This window comes from Coffea arabica, chromosome 6e (assembly GCF_036785885.1).
Source record: "Coffea arabica cultivar ET-39 chromosome 6e, Coffea Arabica ET-39 HiFi, whole genome shotgun sequence".
Taxonomy (NCBI): Eukaryota; Viridiplantae; Streptophyta; class Magnoliopsida; order Gentianales; family Rubiaceae; genus Coffea; species Coffea arabica.
The window spans coordinates 19,071,275-19,091,157 of record NC_092321.1 but is presented as its reverse complement, the minus strand read 5'-3'; the positions used below and the strand labels follow the sequence as shown (position 1 = coordinate 19,091,157).

General features: G+C 34.1%; 1 protein-coding gene and 1 long non-coding RNA gene across 2 annotated transcripts; one reads left to right on the top strand and one right to left on the bottom strand.

Moving 5' to 3' along the window:
* The first annotated feature begins 533 nt into the window (after positions 1 to 533).
* Positions 534 to 1,117, top strand: LOC113695301 (uncharacterized). Its single transcript, XR_003449559.2, has 2 exons — positions 534 to 698; positions 789 to 1,117. It is a non-coding gene; the product is annotated as an uncharacterized lncRNA (long non-coding RNA).
* A 2,703-nt stretch (positions 1,118 to 3,820) lies between these two features.
* Positions 3,821 to 8,821, bottom strand: LOC113697149 (protein STRICTOSIDINE SYNTHASE-LIKE 10). The gene is made up of 3 exons (XM_027216627.2): positions 8,377 to 8,821; positions 6,343 to 6,606; positions 3,821 to 4,737 (listed from the first exon to the last, which is right to left on the bottom strand). Exons 1-3 carry the CDS (start codon positions 8,664 to 8,666, stop codon positions 4,167 to 4,169), a joined length of 1,125 nt encoding a protein of 374 aa, XP_027072428.1. The 5' UTR covers positions 8,667 to 8,821; the 3' UTR covers positions 3,821 to 4,166.
* Between the last annotated feature and the right edge of the window lie 11,062 nt (positions 8,822 to 19,883).

Below are 19,883 nucleotides of genomic sequence, written 5' to 3'. Positions count from 1 at the left end.
AGGAGATATACTTGAAGAATGTGGACCACGATTGGTAATTTTGTATGGTTGTATAGTTGTATTTCTTACATGATTTGATAAACCATCATATAACTTTCTTTTACATGTAAATTTTATCTATGTATACCAACTTAATGCATAAATATAATTTGATCCATAAGTATATATCAAATTTTTTAAAAAGTATAATAATCGTATCCAACCAAAGCCATGGATTGATAAATCAAAGTGCTGCATTTTTTGTTTTTTGAAAATAAAAGATGCATAAAATAAATAAACAGTTTAAATAGTGCTACATTTGTTGATCAAAGGACCTAGCTAGCACAGAAAAGCCATCAGATCGTACACGACACTACTTCAATGAGACTTAATTCTTGATGTTCCACATGAGAACTAATGGGAATTCACTACCCTAGACAATAACGACTTCATGGCCGCTTTAGGCCACACAAAATAAGAACAAAATCTATGTATTATCAAAAAGACAATGACATGAACATCAAGGAGGGCCAAGTTCCTAGAAGAAACACAAAACAAGGAATAAAGTCATTTGATTAATGTTTGATGAAAAGCTGCAAGCAATATTTATTGTATATGCATGTGAAGAAGAAGAAAAACTTGCCATCTTGGGACAGAGAGGGCGCAAAGCAAACTATAAAAGCAATTACAATTTACAGCAGGGTTCTGCAGTCCAAGTGGTAAGTTCAATCATGCAAGATAGGTATCCATAACTGATCCAACCCACAGCTTCACTTATGAGTTCCATCTAATATAGTTTGGAAATCCAGGTTGCTCATGGAAGATATCATGTTTTCCAGCATTAGGGCTTCCAAGCTAGTATCTCATCATTCAACATATGTGGTGGTTTTGGCCAGTACATCATTGACAAAAGCAAGTCCCCTAGTCGTACTGTTACTTCTTTACTGGATTTTTATTTTCCTCTTTCATGCTTTCATAAATTTCCTTAATACACATTAAAATGGAGGCATCAGAAGAAATTTTTAAGTAGTAATTATCGAATACAAAGTTACACTTCATGGAATATGAGAACTCGGCAAACCAATATCGGTGCAGCCCCTCATTTGTGAAATATCTTTACAGATTATGATTTCTCGTACACCCTTACTATGCATTTTTTCCTCCTACACATGCTTATCATTTGAGCTAAATAAGATTTGAAGGGTGTGCAAGAAGATTTTGATTGCAAGTAACCCTAAATATTTTATAGCTAATATATTACAATTTCTTAGAGTAATAAATCATAATTGTAATCGAAAAAAAAGTTTTTTGAGCTCAAAAGGTATAATAGTCTATGTATTTCTCACCTTACAATGTAACTTTTATTTTTGAAAGAAATGTAATAAGTACTTAAAAACAAATTATTCTAGAAGTTCTATTAGTGAATATTCGAGATAAATTGCATGTTCTTTTAAAATTACAATTCAAGACAGTCACTGTAAATTATTATGTTTAGGGAGGGGTTAGTTGGACGGTAAGGTAAGAAGGATTGTAAATAGGAGATCTTGAATACAAAATCTCCCACTTAAAAAAAAAAGTGTAAATTATTATGGTCCTGTACCTAAGCTTTTTTGGCATTCAATTTGTTAAAAAGTAAAGTTTCTTGAGCATTTATGTCATTTTGGTTAATTAAAATGAAGAGAGGAGTACTGAAAGGATGAATGTAATTGTGGAATGTCAAAATCATTGGTCAGTTTTATATTAGTTAACATAAAGCAATTAATCAAAGCATTTTTAGTTCATTTTCAAACTTGAAAGAGAAAAGCATAATGGACTAGGTGAAGTACAATAAGCCCTTCTCTGAATTCAGTCCATGATGTTAACTTCCAACAAATGGCCCATGTTTTCTCGATAGCCTCTTTAGTCCCACCCCACGGATCAAAGCCAATGTACTTCCATCAGACAGATTATGGTTATTGTTGCATCGTTAATTTTCTGTTTAAGAAATTGATTATGATAGTAACTCTCTTAATTAGCTCATACATGGGTTAAAGAAAAGGGTGCATTTTAGATATCACTGATGAAATCTTACTTTGGAAAGATATTGTTTGAGCAACAGACAGGCAAGAACCGAAACTTGAGCTGCATGTATAGTATAGACCCAAAATGTAGACAAATCTAAGTTGATAGCATCCCAATTGATGTCATATACTTGGCTAGTGTGCAGGCATGATTCGGTTAAGCCGAACTGCTTGCCTGCAACTACAGCAACAGAAGAAGATAGTGAAGGAGCTGAGGCTTGTCCCCTATTGTAGCTCTGATAAACGAATGTAAGAGAGTTGAACAAAATTCGGGAGTTGCAGGTAGGAGTAATCCGTTACCTGAATGGATAAGAGTGTAGTAGTATATATAATCTTTGGAACAAGTATTGTTTGTGGGCAATCAGGTTGTCACGATGATCTTATAAGAATCCGTAACGTTGTTACATATAAATTGCTATTTTTATCATATTAAACGACTCACGTATCAAGCGGCGTGAGTCACATCAATCATATCAATAGAATAGATTTCAAATCTATCATTTCGAAACGCAACTTTTCGGTCCAAGATGCCGAGGCCCGGAATTTGGGGAGGGTCTTAGCCGAGCCCTAGGTCCTAGCCCCCAGAGCTAGCAAATTGGTTGAAATGAATTTTCGAAAGAAAAATTATGGTCCAGGACTAGATATTGAGCAACTAATAATGTCATGTAACAGAAAACCAGCATGCATATTGTTCAGTAAAGGTGAATCATTTAATCTGCACAGCATATATTTGAACCGTGTCACTAGTAATTTAGTGGTTCTTTACCAAGGATATCAAGAAAAATGGAATACTACAGCATTCTCGAATAAGTACCTGTTAAAAAAAAAAAATGAGCAACCAAGTTGAACTTCAAGCGCCATGAAGCCAAACGCAGCCATTGCCCAGAATAAAAATCACGATCTCTGATGAATAAAGTTAACATGGAGCTCGCTGCTGATTTTCATTTCAATGTACCACCATTTTTTTCCTGAATGCATCCTGTGGAGTTTAGACCACCAAAAACTACCTTCTTTACTAGGCTTTCTAGTCTTATTGCCTTGCCCTTTTCTTTTGCAAAATATAACGTTAAGTTACATGATTCGAGGTAATATATATGTGATCATGAACCGGCCACTCATATAAGAACTCAGAACAAAACCTTAAAATCATTAAAAATAAGGCGTGAGAAGAAGCAGAGGTTCAGAGGAACCAAGTCTAGAGTCAATAGCAGCTATAGTTAAAGAATGCAGGGTCTTCGCAGTGCAGACACCATTCATATGCCAAAGGACCTAGAAGGCATATACATCAGAAGATGTCAAAAGAATTAAATTTTTGAGTAAAGGTATATACTGTTGTTCTGCTAGAATAAAAATACAAATGTTAAATAGAAAAATTAACAATAGTTATAATAATAATAAAATAGTTAAAATAATAATATAATAATGCACAAATGTGAAGCGCTAAGGCACGGATATCTTGCTTTCTTTAAGATGATTTAAGCCTCTACGGAACAATCAATTCCGGTGCAGCAGAATCTTCGGCTTGTCACCCCCAAAATACAACAGCCCAACCACACTTGTTGTCACTCTCATTAGTCTGCACAACTAAGAGAGTATAGCTCCACTAACACTGATTTTTCTTTGCGATAGAAAATGACAGAGTAGTAGATATTTTTTCTGTTATGAATTGTAGCTTACAAAACATAAGTTGTTTCACCTTTTTCTATCTCAACTATGCATGTTTATAGGTGAAGGAAAATTAGACAAACATAACCTACACTACTAATAAGACACCAAGTAAATGCTGAAATTATTGGCCATTCAAAACACATTCAAATTTGTATTGTAAGTTATAAAAACTTATTATATGAAGCCATAATTTCATATAATAAGTCTTTAGTCAAAACCACTCAAACACCTATACATTGCAGAAAATATCACCAATTTATTTTCATTGTAACTTACACCTTTAACTGAGAATTTAACTATTTTATCAAAATACTCCAACATGTACTTAATGAGATTTACTACAATAGGCAGTGCAGGTCTGGCCCCCGGGGCATTCTAAGCCCCAAAGGAATATGAAAAACAGGAGAATGTCCATCGTATTCTGGGATTTTAGTGCAAGGCAATGAACCCGTTGTTTCCTTAGTCCAAATTGTAGATTCCAATAAAAGGCATCAAAACAGATCCAATCCACAACTTCCCATTTCTCTCCTCAACTTCGCTGATAAACCTCAGGGTCTTCCCATCAAGATCTTCCAAGACTTCCAAAACTTCACCCTCCTCACTAAGCTTTATTGCTGTTGCGTGAGCCTGCCCTCCTACTAAAAAATGGTGCAGTTGCTTGAAGCTTAAGGGAAGCTTTAACAAAGTCTTCCCAGACCAAGAATTGGCAATGACCCACTTTATGAGAAGTCCAGTCTTTGCATGCAAAGCCACCCAAAACTCTCCTTTCGAATTCCTTCTAATATTGTCTGGAAATCCTGGTAGCTCAGTAAAAGTATCATGTTTTCCTGCATTAGGCCCTCGAAGCCAGAATCTCACTATTCTACAAGTAGTGGATTCAGCCACAAGCACAAAGGACTGATCTTTGCTTAGAGACACACCATTAGCAAAAGCAAGTCCCCGAAGCAAAATATTTACTTCTTTGGTGGATTTATCATATTTCATCAGTCTTCCTGTCCTGTCTGCGCTCAAGACTGACGATATAAATTGCCTAAAACAACATAAAAAATGAAGCAGTACAAGACTAATTAATCAGATGATGTCAAATTTGGTGTCATGGAATGTACATATTTAAGCATAATCAACAGCAGTGCCTTAGTCGGATAAGAATATTTAAAAGAAAATAAAGAAGGCCAAACAACTAAATCAGTCAATTTTCCTCCAGGCTGCCATCTTATCTACATCTTTGCCTAATAATGGATATGAATTAACTACAGCACCAGATGTGGTCAATGCAATTAGGCAAACTATAGCACCAGTTGTGGTCAGGTATTTTGCCAAAAACAAGGTAAATGACTAAACATTAATATAGGATAGTTAAATTACTAACTATTCAGTTACTAGTACCTGGATTAAGTTTGCCAGATGAAAACAGAGTTGCTCAGTGCCTAAGAACAACCGATTGGAAACCCAGAATAGCTTTAATTGAAGTGTCTCTTACTATGCATCTTGTCTCATGATATGTAGTTTTTCACAGAAGCATGAACAGTGTTTCTAATCTCTTTTGCATTTTAGGTGCTCCAGAAGTAGAATAAGTTCAGCCAAACGAGTCATCTATATTCAGTTTGACCAGATAGCTTGATCATAGAATAGCACCAAAGTCAAAACTGATCTAAGAGGACTATCTGTAAAACTAATTACAGTGCTGCTTGATTGGAGCAAACAAAGGAGTTTACCACGTTCAATTTGAGCAGATAGCTTGATGATAGAATAGCATCCAAAGGCAAAACTGAAATCTAAGCCATATATCTATAGACAATGAGTACTGCCATCTCCCTCCTTCTAATATTGTCTGCAAGTACCGGCAGTTCATATTCCCCAAAACTAGCCACAAGTAATTATTTCAGAACCAGTTGTTTCAGTTGCAATGCATAAAGAAGCAACTTTCGCATAATTAAGTCAACACCATTGCCTAAAGCAAGAGGTCACATTCCTTAGCTATCTCCCCAGCGCTAAATTATAGAGTACATGATATTCTAAATGAACATGAACATTTAGAAGCATCAGAGATAACAAATAGGTCATCAAAGACTATATTTTATCAATCTAAGTGTTCAAGCACCTGCCTGCATTCCAAAAGAAACAGCAATATATTAGTGTAGTTTAATCCCTTATTCAGCATATCCCCAAGATGCATATGATTATAGAGAAGGTGTCACACAAGTACACTCTTTCCTCTATACCCGCAAAGTATTATTTGCAAAAATACAGTCAACTCTATTAGGGGCCTAGCTTGTAAGTATAACCACTTCACTAACCTTGAGCCTACATCTAAAATCTTGATCATTTTTGTCTTCACAAATAATGCAATACAATGTCCCAAACTACTCTTTAGAAATGTAAAACAAAATGAACACTCTGAGATGGAACTACTTGCTTTGCTTGTACTAAGTATGCATGTATAAGATTCTGAGTTATCCAGGAATATAGCAAATGACCAACAGGGATTATAATTGAAAATTATGTTCAACTTGCACTGTATTAAATCATTTATACTTTAGACTGCCCATTTCAAGGAGTTTAGCTAATTGCTTCCAGTTTTAGTCTGCGACTAACTCCAACAATGCAAGAGTTTGTGAAGTATAAGTAAAATTACCTTCGCTGGAATACTGTGCTTGTGTCTGTGAAGTAAATGACATCTTCATGCTCGTCAATGTCCATGTCATTGGTGAAGCGTAGAACAGCACCTTCAACCTCTGTCACCATTGGAGTAGCTAAGCCTCCAGTTGGCCCTACCACTTGGAGGCCCAAATAGGCATCAGCAATATATAGATCCCCATTCTTCCGATCAAACCGAAGTCCTAAAGGCCTCCCACATATATGCTCCATATCCGGCGCAAATGGATGAAAACACTCCTTCCTTTAGAATGAGATGTCAAACATCTTGTTAGATTTTAAAAAAATGCTTATTGGAAAGCTCCATAATACAAGTTAAGGACTAGTGGGAAATTAGAACAATGGGGACAGAGCAGGCCCTTTATCTGCTTGCTAGCTACTCTTTCTCCTGGATCACCTCATTGTGAATTTAACCTCACATTTAGGGGTCTTTCATAGAACTGATCTCTATAAGTGGTGGAGTGCAACTCTAGGATCCTCAGCTCTACATGATGTTGTCACAGCCCAAGGTCTGATAAATCACCATGATTTATTTTTGGGCCTTGACAGATAATGATTTCACAACTCTCCCATAACTTTATTCAAGACCAGAAGATTTCAAATGTCGAAACAAGCATGCAGATCCTTCATGATCATAAATTTGGTCAAGTTGAAATTGAAGCTTTGCAACATTTGGATGCACTTATGACAAAACTAGAGACAAAAATAATCTTCAACAACAAAATAATATGGAAAAGTTCATGAACAATTAAAATACTTTTGTTATCCTCAAATCAATTGTTCCCTGAAAGTTGTAACATAGCAATAAGATTAAATGTTTCAAACTGAATTGTATAACAGAAATGATCAAATGCATTAAAATGATAGTATTTGCTGTCATTTCGAGGGTTTGAATAAGGACATACTGAAGAAACATAAAGACTCCATTAACATGTACAATGCAAATCTTGATGTACGGGAAATGGAGGTGTTCGTTTTTTCATTTCCTATTCTCTTGGCAATAAACAAGGTTCTAAAGATATCTATATGCAAGCAAAGTACTCCATTAGGGAAAGGGAGTGTAAGTGAAAGATTCTGGGTTTGAGCCCTTCCACTTACAATATTTTAAAAAAAAAAAAGCAAAGTACTTGAAAAAATGTGGTCGTTGCATGTAAAATGTTGATTATATGTTATATTCATACATTATAAACTAAATCCACCACGATTTTGTTCACTGTTAGCTTTTACAAAACGTAAACTCTTCTTCTTTATCCGTTATAATGGTAGAAGTAGGCCACTAGCAAAGAGCTATCTACCAGGGCATGGCCTAAATAGTCCCTTTACATTAGCAACTTGGTACTACAACAAATCCTGCCAGAATTTCTGCACTCACTAGCCAGGGTGAGACACTCCTAGACTCCAATCCCTCCAACCTATAATAACCCTAGGAAAAACTCCATTGTATTGACCATGGGATGTAACCCTTGTGAAACTCAACTACAATCCTTGACAGTCTTGTAGTGTTGTCAAACAGGATTCAAAGGCCTCAACAATTACCAGTTCTAATCGCACTAGACAATGTAGAAACTAAAGTCACATTGCTCAGTCGAGGTCCAATCACATCTTCATAATCTTTCCAACTGTCAACCTAAACCACACAATTTTCAATTGGGAGTATCCCAACCATGAATTCTTTGGTGCAATTGCACCTTACAATGGTTGAGAATCCTCTCCCTATCGAACATGCGAGCTCGAAAAGGCTAATTTTAGAAAATAGAATGAATGTAAGTTATCATAATAGCAATTACTCTGCTTAGGAAAGGACCACAAATATGAGACCATATGTTGTAAACAATAGTAGTCCTGTGGTTATTTAATGCAGGCATAAACAAAAAATAAGTCCTCCCTTCTAATCAATTAGTAAAAGAAACAAATAAGCAAGAAATGCTAGGCCAACAAGAATACTAAAAGGAGCTCAAAACCTGTCCAAAAGACCATAACAAATTCTACGACATGCCAACAAAAGGTTTTCCACCTTTGAGAGGAGGTGACTGCAAAATCAACCCAGCCAAGTTGATGGCCTTGCCACTTGAGAATCCGACCATCAGCCACACCAGTGTAGGGACCTTCTCCATTGGGGTCAAAAGCAAGACTTTCTGGCCCAACTGCACCTGTTAGATTAACTGTGTCTGCTTTATGCAGCAAATCACGGGAGCCCTCTATCGCTGGTGGTCTTAACATATTACTGGTTGTGCCGAAGGCCCAGATGACTGAGAGAACTGCAAGTGCTGTAGCAGTCAAGAGGAGCTTTGGATTCATTGCCATGGCTTCCTTAGAAGACAACTTCAAGAAAGTGACTGTGAAGCTCGAAGTAGCAGTTCAGTGGCTACTTGACGGCACGTCGTCCACCTAACTTTTTCACCCAAAAAAAATTTTTTTTTGTTTGTATGCACTTTTTAAAAATAACTTAAATAGAGTCTTTATGGCTAATTTCTTTGTATATTGCTGAAAAAATAAAAAACACAGGAATGTTGACCTGACAGGAAGGTGGTATAAAACTACTAAAGTGGTATAAAATTATGCCTGCCGAGTTGATTCAACCAGACAGCCAAGGCAATTTTTTTTTTTCAGACCATTGAGATACCCGGCTGACTAGGCCCGACAGCCAACTGGAATTTTCCTGAAAGGCTACCCGATTGTTAGCCACTTGAAATTTTTTTTAAAAAAAATTGTTGGGCTGCCGGATACAGTAAACCTTTCTAACGTTCTCCTGCCCCCAAACGTACAATTAGCTGGCTACTGTGCCCGGCAGCAAAATAGAAACCTTCCTAACATTCTCCTGTCCCCAAACGTACAATTAGCTTGCTTCCAATACCAAATGGTCAAATCTAGAAATTTTGATGGGATAATTTAACCACTGGGCTAATGGCTCAGTGGCCATCAGGGAGGGGCTTAAGTCCCTTCTTGGACTGTAGGTGAGGTTTGAACCCTCACCTGCAGTAAAAAAAATTTAAAGGTTGTGCCAGAACACTCTCTTGATTTAGTTGGGTCTGTATACCCACTAATACCCTATCACAGTCTCTTTAGACTCCCCTCCCCCTCCCCCTAGATTAGGATAGAATAGATTATACAAATGTATCGTTGACAAAAAAAAAAGATGGGATAATTTCAAAAACCTCAAGGGAGGTTTTTGAAAGTTTCACTTAGTATCCTCAAACTTTAAAAAATCTCATTTGGTTCTTCTACTTTAAACTTTTTGTAATATTTAAAATATATTTCAAAATATAATATTAAAAATCTCATTTTGGGAGAGAGAATACAATTTCATTTCAAATTTGCCATTTTCTTGTGATTTCTTAATTGTCATAATACACCAAATTTATTGCTTAAGTTTTATAAATTGATCGACATAGTTCTTTAATGAAAATTTAATATTTGATAACAGGATAAAAAAACTCTTTAACAATTTTTGTGTCATTGGTTCGGACAAAAAAGTTAATTACTTAAAATTATAAATGATTTACAGTACTCTTAAAAATAACTTGCAATAATTTATAACTATGAAAATACCTTTTTCGACTAAGTTGAAAAAAAATAAAACAAGTTTATATATAAATTTTAACATGTATCTTTTTAGTTGTCGAGCCATCGATTTAGACAAAACTTCAATAAAGTTTTAGATATATATTCTTGGCATTTAAAAAAAATTATATTTTGTTACATCAAAATAAATAATATCAGCAACAAAAAAAGAAAATTTTAAACTTGTTGATATTATTGTTGATGACATAAAACAAATTTTTTGTTGCTGATATTATTGTTGTTGATATTATTTATTCTGATGTGACAAAATATAGTTTTTTAAAATGCCAAGATTATATATTTAATACTTTATTGAAGTATTTGCAAGTTACAAAGATAATATTTTTCTTTATTGTAAAGTGTTTTGAGTTAATTTATAAATCATTTACATATTTTTGAATTTTTAAATTTTTTTTGTCTAAATCAATGGCTTGACAACTAAAAAGATACAACATGTTAAAATTTATATATAAACTTCTTGTTATTTTTTTTAGTTAGTCCCAAAAGGTATTCTTATGGTTATAAATTATTGCAAGTTATTTTTAAAAGTATTGTAAATCATTCATAATTTTAAGTAATTTAACTTTTTTGTTCGAACCAATGACACAAAAATTGTTAAAAAGTTTTTTTATCCTATTATCAAATATTAAATTTTCATTAAAAAACTATATCGATCAATTTATAAAATTTAAGCAATAAATTTGGTGTATTATGATAATTAAGAAATCACAAGAAAAGGGCAAATTTGAAATGAAATTATATTCTCTCTCCCAAAATGAGATTTTTAATATTATATTTTGAAATATATTTTAAATATTACAAAAAGTTTAAAGCAGGGGAAGTGAGATTTTTTAAAGTTTGAAGATGCTAAGTGAAACAATCAGAAACCTCAAAGGAGGTTTTTGAAATTATCCCATAAAAATTTCTAACTATGACCATTTGATGTGGCATTGGAAGCGAGCACGTTTGTGGGTGGTTTCTAACTGACCATTTGATTTGGAATTGGCCGTTGGGTACAATAAGCTCGGTAGCCCAACAATTTTAAAAAATTTTCAAGCAGGCTGTTAGGCTTACCTCCCGGCAGCCTTTCACGAAAATTCCCAGCTGGCTGCAAGGCCTAATCAACCCAGCAACCCAATAATTTTAAAAAAAAATTTGCTTTGGCTGCCGAACTTTCGATTCACTCGTGGGATCCGGGCGGTCCGGGGGGACCAACGTGGCTCCTCTCATCTCGAGAATCCATACATCCCTTATCAGTGTATGGACAGCTATCTCTCGAGCACAGGTTTAGGTTCGGCCTCAATGGGAAAAAATGGAGCACCTAACAACGCATCTTCACAGACCAAGAACTACGAGATCACCCCTTTCATTCTGGGGTGACGGAGGGATCGTATCATTCGAGCCGTTTTTTTTCATGTCTTTCCGGGGGGTCTGGAGAAAGCTGCAATCAATAGGATTTCCCTAATCCTCCCTTCCCGAAAGGAAGAATCAGCCCGACGGGTATAGTTTTATATCAGATCAGTATTCCTAGGATTTTTTATTTTTCCAACAATAAACAAAGGAATTAGCCCTGTTTTATAACAAAATTGAGAACAAAATTCAAAATGGTCAACTATAACTAGGTTTGAAGATGATCTCACAATCGGCTAAAAGAATAAAAAGGTGGTGCTCTTAATATCAAAATTAGAAATGGATATGATATGCTTAACGTTTTAAGGTTTTAAGAATATCAAATTTGGAAGAAATTTTAAATATTTTTTAGTAAATCAAATAAGAACTATATACTACATAAAATATAGAGATGGCAATAAAGGCGGATACCTACAGGGCTCAATGGGACAAGAGAAAATGTGGAGCGAAGGGGGGCGAGGACAAGGGAAGTTTTTCTCCCCTCACTTTTAAACCGGACAAGTGGCAGGGGAGGATACCCCGTCTTATCCCCTGCTTTTTATTACACACACACACACACTACATAATATAATATAATTATATACATGTAATATGAAATTGATAATGTGATATTTTCTTATAATAAAATAATATAATTTTTCTTGTTAATTTATTGTGATTAAATAATGAACTTGCTGTGTTAGTTTGCCTTTTTTTTCTTACGGCATATTGTCACTAAATTATTTGAAATTTCTTATTTGACCACTAAACTTTTTATTTATCCAAAATTGTCATTCAACAATTTAAAACTTTCGTTTTGCGACTGAAAATTCATTAGTTGAGTAACTAAAAATGTAAATTATTAATTGAGTGACCATATATATATATATATAAAATTTAGTGACCAAAACAAAGAATTCTATTTAGACTAATGACTGCTTTTGCCATTTGCTTGGAACAAACTCTTCCTTTTCCGAGAAATGGCACCTTTTATTGATGATCAAAATGTGCATTCCAAACTCCACAATTCCGACGACTATATTTTCTTCTCAGAATATAATGCCAACTAAAATCAAGCACATCGACCAACAACATCGCTTTTGTGGTTTTCTTTTTTTAAAAAAAAAAACAGAAAAACAAGATATTTAGGGGTTAATGAAGAATAAAGATTGGTCCTCTTTTTTCAAATATCAAAAAAAAAAAAAAATAGAGACGTTCACTATCCCATCAAATTTGCTAATAACAACGATCGGTTGCTTGTTAATTGTTTCTATGTGTACATACATGATCGATTTGAGGCCGACTTACAAGTAAATACTTAAACTCATCCATAGCTCCAAGTGTTATTCACTTCAAAAAATCAGCAAAAATGGTCAAATTTCTCTAAATTGTTCTGAATGACGTAGTTGGGCAGACATGCATTCTAGCCCATGGCTGACTAAGTCTGAAACTGGGCCTGTGGTTTATCTGATTCGTAAATTAAATGCAGATGGGTCATCTTGGCAAATCCATGTTTGGTCTGTGGAGGACCTATTCGGCACGACCAGGGCCCATTGCTTTTCGGACCTGTGGTGAAGACAGGTCATTAGACCAACAAAAGTGTGTAAGTCACAGACCTAAATCCTATAAACTGCATGCCAAACCTTGCATGGACTGTCATTTTTTTGTGTTTTACGTGAATACTTTTTCTATATATTTTTCAATCATCTTTTTATTTCACATATATTATATCTTTAAAAGGGACAGTAGTAATTTTCCAAAAAAATTCCCTAGAAAATGCAATCCAAACGGGAAGTATTCTCAAGTACTAGAAAAACTGATAATCAATTTTTTCTTGAACTAAAATTCTCAATAGAGTAACATTCTAATAAATCAAGAGGAAAATTAGTTTCTAAAAAAATTATTTTTTTAAAAAAAATTTGGAACTTTGATTTTGGAGTTAATGGTCTAATTACAAATTATATTTCTTTTTGGAACTCTGATTATCCATGACACAATAACATAAGGACCATTGACTTTAAAAAATCGAAACGTAGAAATCGATTTTAACCACAAACGACCCATAATCTGCCTAATGGATCCTCGTTTAAGATGAAGAAGACCTTGATCGCAGATTGTTAATCATGTTTATTAGGCTTCGAAAAGTTGGTTTAGGAGTTGTTAACTCATCTGTTTAAGACCAAATCCACAATTAGATTAATTGGGAGGACAAAAAGAATGAATGCCTTAGGGAACTTCTGAGGGACAATAGCACATGCCCAAACAGCTCTTCTTAAGGGCATGCAACAGTGATTGTATTGGAGTGGGGTAACACATAGTACCAAAATATTCAAAAACAAACACAAAAGACAGCTTCCTCTAGCTATGCTCCCAAATAAAAACTGTGCTCATCAAAATAGGTTTACTTAATTATTTAGCATTGGGATAGTGTATATCTTCTTGTTTACTAATCAAGATACCAAAAAACTGAACACTTTATACCTGGTGCATGAACTTAAAAGCCACAATATTCCAAAGTGAACTGGTGTATCCAAAATGCAGACATCAAATAATGAACAAGAACAAGAAAATACATTGCACAAGCTGGCAAATAATACTTTCATGCATGTCTGCCCAAAGATGAGATACATACACATAAATGATTCCCTAGATATTTATTTCTAGTGGTAAATCAAGATTCAGTCTGCCCTTAACGTTTAGTTTGAGATTTGGTCATGTCCAGCTAAATTTGTCTAAGGAATCATTCCACTATTTACTTAACAGTTGAAGCCAAGTAATGTACTGAATAATAGTGTGCTTATGTTTTAAGTCTGACTTGATCATAATCCCTAAGGTATTAATATCAATATGGGACGTAATCGTGGACTTCTATATATCCATTTAGCACTTGTCTTAGTGTGCTTTGTAACTCCATGCATCATTTAACTTAGGATCAAGGGCTTCTGTGCAGAGTTATGTTAATACCTCAGTCCGATTTAGGTCGTTCAATCGAGTTATTTAAATCGATTTTAGGTTTTCAAAGTTGATGACTCACGTCAATCCGATTTAGGCCGATAATTGTAATTGCAAGCATTCCATGTAAATTAGGATTATAGCCATAGTATTAACTTCTTGTTTCCTACACCCTCCCCTCCAACCACACCCCTGTATCTCTTTCCACAAAAAAAAAAAAAAGTAATTAAAAGAAAAAAGAAAACAATGGCCTTGTTTGGACAGCAATTTTCTAAAGAAAAATTATTACGTTTTCCACGAATACATTTGTCAATCACTTTTTTACCTTACATATATCAAATCGTTACAGTAATTTTTCTACAAAAAATCTAGAAAAATGCAATCCAAACAAGGAACATTAATGAGAAAGAAAACTAAGATATGAAAATAGAAGAATCTTGCAATGAGCAAGAATTAGGCGTATCAAAGAGATACGCTTAAAACAAAAAAAACAAGTAGTTAATTGGGTCGATGTGGATTCAACTTCAAAAGAAGGCAACTACTCATTAATTGTCTGAAAAATAGACATGAGAAATATTATGTAGTTGATGTCAAGATCACAGAAGTACTACTATACAATGCAGATGGCCATGCACATACAGATGAATGTTGTGTATAATCTCTGTTGAAGCCTTATTTAAGTTGGGGATTGTTTGCTTGAAGAAATGGACACTTCAACCCCACAAAAAGACCTTTCCACATGTTCTTTATGTAAAGCAGACCTGACCCATAATAACCGGCAAGAATCATGATTTTGAAAGCTCCCAACCAAGGAAGAATCCTTTGTTTTTAAGAGCAAATCCTTCCTTGGAATGAGAGAGATTGGGACCATCCAATTTAAATCGGCTATAAGTGTGCAAGGGAGAATGCATTCTCACTACTGTTAATGTGCCGCTTATTGACTTTTATGTCTTTATCTTCTGTTAGTCCTCATTACACACCGCTCCTTCTTGACTTCTGTCATCGAGCCATCTAACTGATTTTTCTACCCAATTAATTGCATGGTTTCTGTAAGTCTAGTTCCTCGATTTTACTTGTGAGTTTTCCTAATTTTACTTCTCAAATTATCATTTCCATTGAGTGTTTTTGTTTTTCTTTGGAAAGAATTTACACTAAGCCTTCCAATTAAATTGCATGACTACAAATGTTATGCATATGCTACAAATTATTACGTTGATACGTGCTATGAACATTTTTCCTGATACATAACTCTAGTAATTTTTTATTTTTATTTTTTAAAAAAGTATGTTTAAGTGTCAAATTCGACGTGTGTCATGTAATATCTATTTGTTCCTCTGCATTTGCAACTATCAAACTATTCCCACTTTAAAAAGCTCCTTGCAAAAATAATCTGATATGCAGCAAATTAACATGATATTACCATGGGAGAATTGTAGTTTCTTGCCAAGTTAACTTTTCCTTTGCCCAGCTTTTACACTCTAAAATGACCTAGCGCGCGGCCGGAGAGGGAAAAGTTAATTTTTTAGCTACAGAATTTCGATTTATGGGTAAAGGGTACATGCTTCAAGTTCACTTTCATGAGTTCATCCTACTTATCAATTTTAAGCTTTAACAGAAAAAATGTGTGGATTTCCCTTAGCAAGAAAAAGGAGACAGAGACTCCAATTTTGGTTATACACAAGAAAAAGCAACTGGGGCATGCTCATTAACTGATTTAACTAAATATTGTCTCAAAAGAGACCATAAAAAGACCCTAATCAACTGCAAGAATTGACTTGCTTTATGCACAGTAAAAATGAGTGGCTCGCTGGCTGGATATATATGGACGCAATTTCTCTTTCATTTGCTTTCTTTCATTTCTCCTTTTTCAGTTGAAATGATGGTAGACGTGCTTCCTATAACAAAAGCCTAGTTATGTCCTATAAGAATGAAATGGGGCATAAACGAATTCCTTCCAGGGATAAGAAGGAAAAAATATTTTTGCGCAATTTCTTATTTGATGCAGGCCAAGAATAGGATATATTTACCAGAGTAAAAGGGCTTTTACTGTCATCACTATGTTACAAAAAGATGGACAAGTACATATAGGTAGTCAAGATGATTGATAATATATTAATAACAAACTAACAAGTGAGACTTTTAAAACAAAATTCAGTCTATGGCGCAGTTTTCGAAAATTTTGCAAATTAAACGCTTTTAAATTATGATTAATCTTTCCTATACTAACAGTATATGCACTGTCAGCGTTGGATGAATGACAATTATGCAAAACTTGAATTTCAAATTCAATTGTTGCACATATATCATGGATCCAACGGTGATAGTGTATGCACTGTCAGTATATATAAGATTTAGTCTTTAAATTATGATAATTTTGTATAAGAACTTTATGCTTAATTGTACGCTCTATGAGTCTAGGTATATTTATACATTGGAAAAGTTTACATACATTGGCGATTTTTCTCATATTGAAAGTTGTTGTCAAAATTAAAAATTTAGAATAGTTAGTTGCAGTGTAATATCTTAAAATGATGATATCTTATTAAGAAAAATATGAATGAAGAGTATTTTAGTGCTTTGTCTCAAATCACATAGTGAAAGAAAAAAAAATCACATAGTGAAGCACCTTTTTAAACTTCTTACTAGCAGTAATATGTGTTTCTTTGTTAAGTTTAAGAAAATGGAAAAACTAGGGTTTTCTCGATAGCCATTTCTTGATATGTGTACACTTTTCCCCAGCTAACATGATTTGTCCATTATAACCATCTCTATGACCTAACAACTGGAATTAGTAGGTTAACAAATATGGAGTACAGCCTTTTTCTTGATTTGTAGAATCTCCAAGTTGATCTTCTTAAGAAAACAGTATTTCTTAGTTGATTAGTTTGTGGTTTTGCATGCTTTATACACTGTATCTATACGTTGATGACATGTATAAAATGTTTGTGATAAATCCTCAAATACTGATAGTTGCACCTTCCCACTAACCAAGGATTATGTAATGTTACGATATACTGATAGTTGGCGGTAATATTAATTCTTGTTACGTAAAACCAGACCAGAAAGAGCCCATCTTTTCAAGAACCCGTGAACATTTCTATGGAAAGTATAAAAATATCAATAACATTGTCATTCTTGCCATAAAATTACACGAAGAAAAACAAAATTGCACCAAAAAAAAACATTCTAGATTAACGTTTAAACCATTAAATACATGGTCCTGTTCTAGAAATGTTCACCAATCCTATCTGGTCCTCCTCATTTTCTTTATATATATATATAGTCTAAAACGAATTCTTATTTGCCTAGTAAGCGTATTCATAAGTTTATGTTAGCGTAAATTGTATGTTTTTTTTTCACAAAGAAATTAAAAGAGAAATTTAAATCCTTTTGGCACAAAAAGGGCACCAGACGGCCATATAATTGCCAAAGGCATCAATATTGTCTCTAAATTTAATCGAGTTTCGCTAAATTTTTGAGGATTCTGTAGCTAAATTGAACTACTATTCTGCTGACTTTTTCTTCTTACTAATAGCTAGCTAGCATGGTTTGAGTGTGAGATTCGTTAAGTTTCTAATTTTAAGAAAACAAATGCTTGAGCTGTGATGTTAGCTTACAAAAATAATTGAAGTTGGCTTAACATGACACTCAATGAAGAATTCTCTCATCCACCTAAAATATATTAAGCTGCTTCCTTTGTTTAATAGTGCCATATCAAAGAAGATCTCAAAGTACATGTGTATCTCTTAAAAATATTGTTCAGGATGGAGGGTTCAATGTATATATCACCTTAGAGATGAATTATAAAACACAGTTAAATCACAATTAATCAGTACTCTAATCTCTCTCACGTCCACTAGTAGGGATGTCATGTATAGTTCAATAATTTCTTGTTAAACTTTCAGAGAAGATTTAAAACACATTTCTTTCCATCTAATCCACTTGTATAGTATTCTAGAAAATCTGCAATTAATTAAGCACTTGCTATGATAGTCTACCTAATTTAATTATTTAATAGTTAGACCAAATGACCCTAATAATTCAATTTACTTCAACCCTAGCTACAATCCATGATTTATCAGTTAATATTTCAGTCAAGGACCTCAAGATAGGACTCCTAAATTATTTAAAGATACAAGAATCTGTGGTTTGAATGGCTAATAATTCAACTTATTCAACTTCCATGTTGCCAACTGATCATATATATATATATATATATAAGTCTACTGGACAGGTATATATAGTATCTTGTTATAAATAAAAATTGGAACATCAGCTATAGTTGACAATGACAAAATAACTGAATTAATATAGCCAGCTTGCAGAAAGTCAATCATTATAATACTGCTTGCTTAATGCTCCCATAAACAAATACGTCACCCCTTTAATTAACTTGCGTTTGATTCCTCAACAAAGTCTTAATCAACCAACTAATTGAGCTACACTAATATGGGAGCACTAAAATAAGGGCTGACTTTCGAACTGATCAATGAAAGGTTAAATGTCAAATTCTCATTCCTTTGACACCTTTTTTTTTTTTTTTTAACTGTTTGTCAAATGGATGGCTTGATCACTTTATTCCTTTCGAAATTGGCATTTGACCAACATCTTTGAAGCAACAAGCGATATTATTAGAAGAGATGCATCTTTCAATAATTATACTTAAAAAATTTGTTCGGGCAATGGAGAATATGGAACTTGTTGACGAGTGGAGGTAGGAAAACCGGTCAAATTTTGCTCTTCTTTTTGTGGTTAAAGGGTCTCCATTGGAGAGGTGTATAGCTATTGTAGGCTAATTTTTGGGAGATTCCATAGCACATAATTTCAACTTCAACTACTGCTTTTAAGGTGAGGTTCGATCACTTGTATATTACTGCTATTGCTTTTTCAGTTCCCCATTCCTTAGTCTTTTAGAGCTTAAAAAATTAGTTTTTTGGAGCTTGATCATAGTCTATTTTAAGTACAATTGACCTAGTGATGCCAAAAATTGTTGGCCTAGACGATAATGATGTTGACTGCATAGACAACAATTGACATATCTACTACGACTAGAAAACTATACAACTGAACAAACTCTTGCAATTACAACAAGATCAAGATGTTAATTTTACAACCTATTATATATATTGGCATAACACCGTCAATTCTGGAAAAACATTGTTCAAATTAAAGTATCTGGATGTTGTTGAAAGAAAGATTAACATGCGAAACTATGCCCTCTAAGAAAATGCCACTCAAAGGTGTGGCATCCCTTTGTGCGTCTTTGTTCCCTAATATGGCTTTGATTTTCCAATCAACTCAACGTGTCACGGAGGCATAGTTTGCTATGCCTTTTACTTGGCAAAACAAACTTGGAGGTAATTCTTGTTTGTTTCACTTTATCATCTAATGAATTTAACTTTGTCTCAAAACGACTATCTCTTTCACTTAAATGTTAAACGTGACGCATTTTATCAATCTTATGCATGAGGGCATGAGTCATGTATCGTTTTCTCTTTTCTCCACGTAAAGAAGATTAACAGTAGTTCTTCACCTATCCCTTGATGATTCAGACATATAACCTCTTGATTGTAGGTGAATAGTCTTACTACTGAAGTGTACTTCTTCAATTCGTTGTCA